Below are 1955 nucleotides of genomic sequence, written 5' to 3'. Positions count from 1 at the left end.
TTGGATCGATGAATCGATACAAAACGATTATTATTTACACCCCTAGTCCAGGAGATCGTTAAATACAGCCGCAGGCTTTCGTGTTGGAGCTTTTACAGAATACTTTCTAATCATCTGATCCGACACATCCACGCCAACCTGTGTGTAATTATAGTAGCCCTCTGGTTTGGCTTTTGGGTCACCATACCAGTGTCAGTATACCGCCTGAGGTGTGGGCAGTGGGTCACTGATATGTCTGTGTTTTCTGTGGGTGAGGGGATCATCCTCTGACTCAATGTCAGAATCCGAGCCCTGTCGTCATTATCGGTCCCTCTCCACCCGAATCCCTGTCATCAATATTTTAAAGCATTTCTAAAGCCTGTTTCGCTCTTAAATTTTTTCTGGAAGCCATTTTTCTGTATTAGCCAAAGAGTTCTGGGTGAAAGGTTGGCTGCTAGGCAACGGAACCTAACATCAATCAACCATGGGAAGAATTTACTATGCAACTAATAGAGCTGTCAAAATGACGGCTGTGGGAGATCAAGGTAAAATAAACCATATTTGTTTTTTACGTTTTTATTTTATTAAAAAAACAACATGAAAATGAAGGAAAAATAGAAACAGGAAAAGTCAGTTAATAATGACGACATAGGATTAATGTAAATGAAGTTATTTCCCTTTAAAATCTCAGAACCGTCAAAATGACGGCCTTGGGGGTTCTACTGTTAAAGATGTTTGTTGTTTGCAATAATAATGGAACAAAATTCCCCCCATACATTTTTTTTTTGCTTTAATTATTTCATTGGATGGACCTCCATTTTTTTAAATTCTAATGAAATTGAAAGGCTGAGGTGATAATGCTGGCTGTGATTCATAAAGCCGTGATTCATAAGTGGAGCTAAACATGGTGTAAATAATTGTAATAAAAAAGAAAACGTACTTGTTGCCGGCTTTGAAATGCAGAAAAATGAAATCAGCAAAGATGCCCCTCAGTGACATTTCTCAACAAGTAAATGCCAGGATTATTTAGAGCTGAGTGACTTTAACGAGCCCCAGAGGCACAAACCTCCATGAATGTGAAATCTGCAGCCACATCACACCCTGACGACTCTGACATCAGCCGCGTTAAACCCAGAGGAAAAAAAAACTTGTTACACAAAGTTTGGACTAATGCTCCTAAAATAAGTACAGCAGAAAGACGATGGATCTTTAAGGATGCTGTTGGGAGTGATGAAATAAGAGGACCCTTGTTGCTCCAACTTGCATAAACTGTAGAGCGAGAGGAGGTTGGTTTAGCTGCAGGGGGTGAAGAAATGAAAATGGAGTGAGACCGAGTAGACTGAGCAGCCCGCCTGCAGAGAAAAATCCACAAACCACTGATGGCATCAGTGATTCTAGCAGCAGTTCAGGCGCCACAGCTTTTTACTTTGTCCCAGCAGGAAACACTTCTAATATTTTTTCCTCTCACACAACTTCAGCAAACTTCATCACAACCCGGAAAAGTTTAACCCTCAATAAATGGACAAAATAAAGAGAAATTAAGTTTAAATCTCATTTTTTTCAGAGGTTGTGTCCAGAGGCAGGAGAGTTTACCTGCTGCCCTCCAGGCCAAGTCGTTGTTGGGACAGGTGACCCTGATGTCAGACACCATGGTGGTGTAGGCCCGCTCTGGACAGCGGTCTCTGGTTGGACAGGGCGCCGAGGACGGGTACTGCTCCAGAGCATCTTTGGGGAGATCCTGGTTGAAGGACTGAAGCTTCTCTGTAGAAAAACAATTTCAACAGTTAGTAGACAGAGTTCAACTTCAAGAACTTTAAGATAGCAGAGTTAGTGGGCGGCTCCCATTAATTCCAGTGATGCAGACATATTCTTTTTTAACCCCTACATGCATAGTGATCACTGCAGCGTACAGCTGTTTAAAAGTATTTTTTCCTATATATATATATATATATATATATATATATATATATATATAT

General features: G+C 40.7%; 1 protein-coding gene across 2 annotated transcripts in view; it reads right to left on the bottom strand.

Annotated features, from left to right (window-relative positions):
* The window catches only part of LOC107090935 (para-nitrobenzyl esterase-like), a 33402-nt gene that overhangs the window by 4360 nt on the left and 27087 nt on the right, over positions 1-1955 (bottom strand). Inside the window, exons 8-9 of one of the 2 annotated variants that reach the window (XM_015384590.1) lie at positions 1573-1740; positions 624-1275 (exon numbers count right to left, since the gene is read on the bottom strand). In XM_015384590.1, the coding sequence (XP_015240076.1) occupies positions 1022-1275; positions 1573-1740 (422 nt within the window). In that variant the 3' untranslated portion in view covers positions 624-1021. Of the gene's footprint in view, positions 1-623; positions 1276-1572; positions 1741-1955 lie in introns of those variants that run through there. The other variant, XM_015384588.1, reaches the window with a different exon arrangement.

The sequence above is a fragment of the Cyprinodon variegatus genome, unplaced genomic scaffold (assembly GCF_000732505.1).
Source record: "Cyprinodon variegatus isolate N-32 unplaced genomic scaffold, C_variegatus-1.0 Scaffold317, whole genome shotgun sequence".
NCBI lineage: Eukaryota > Metazoa > Chordata > Actinopteri > Cyprinodontiformes > Cyprinodontidae > Cyprinodon > Cyprinodon variegatus.
The sequence above is the reverse complement of the archived record's forward strand: the minus strand, read 5'-3'. Positions and strand labels throughout refer to the sequence as shown.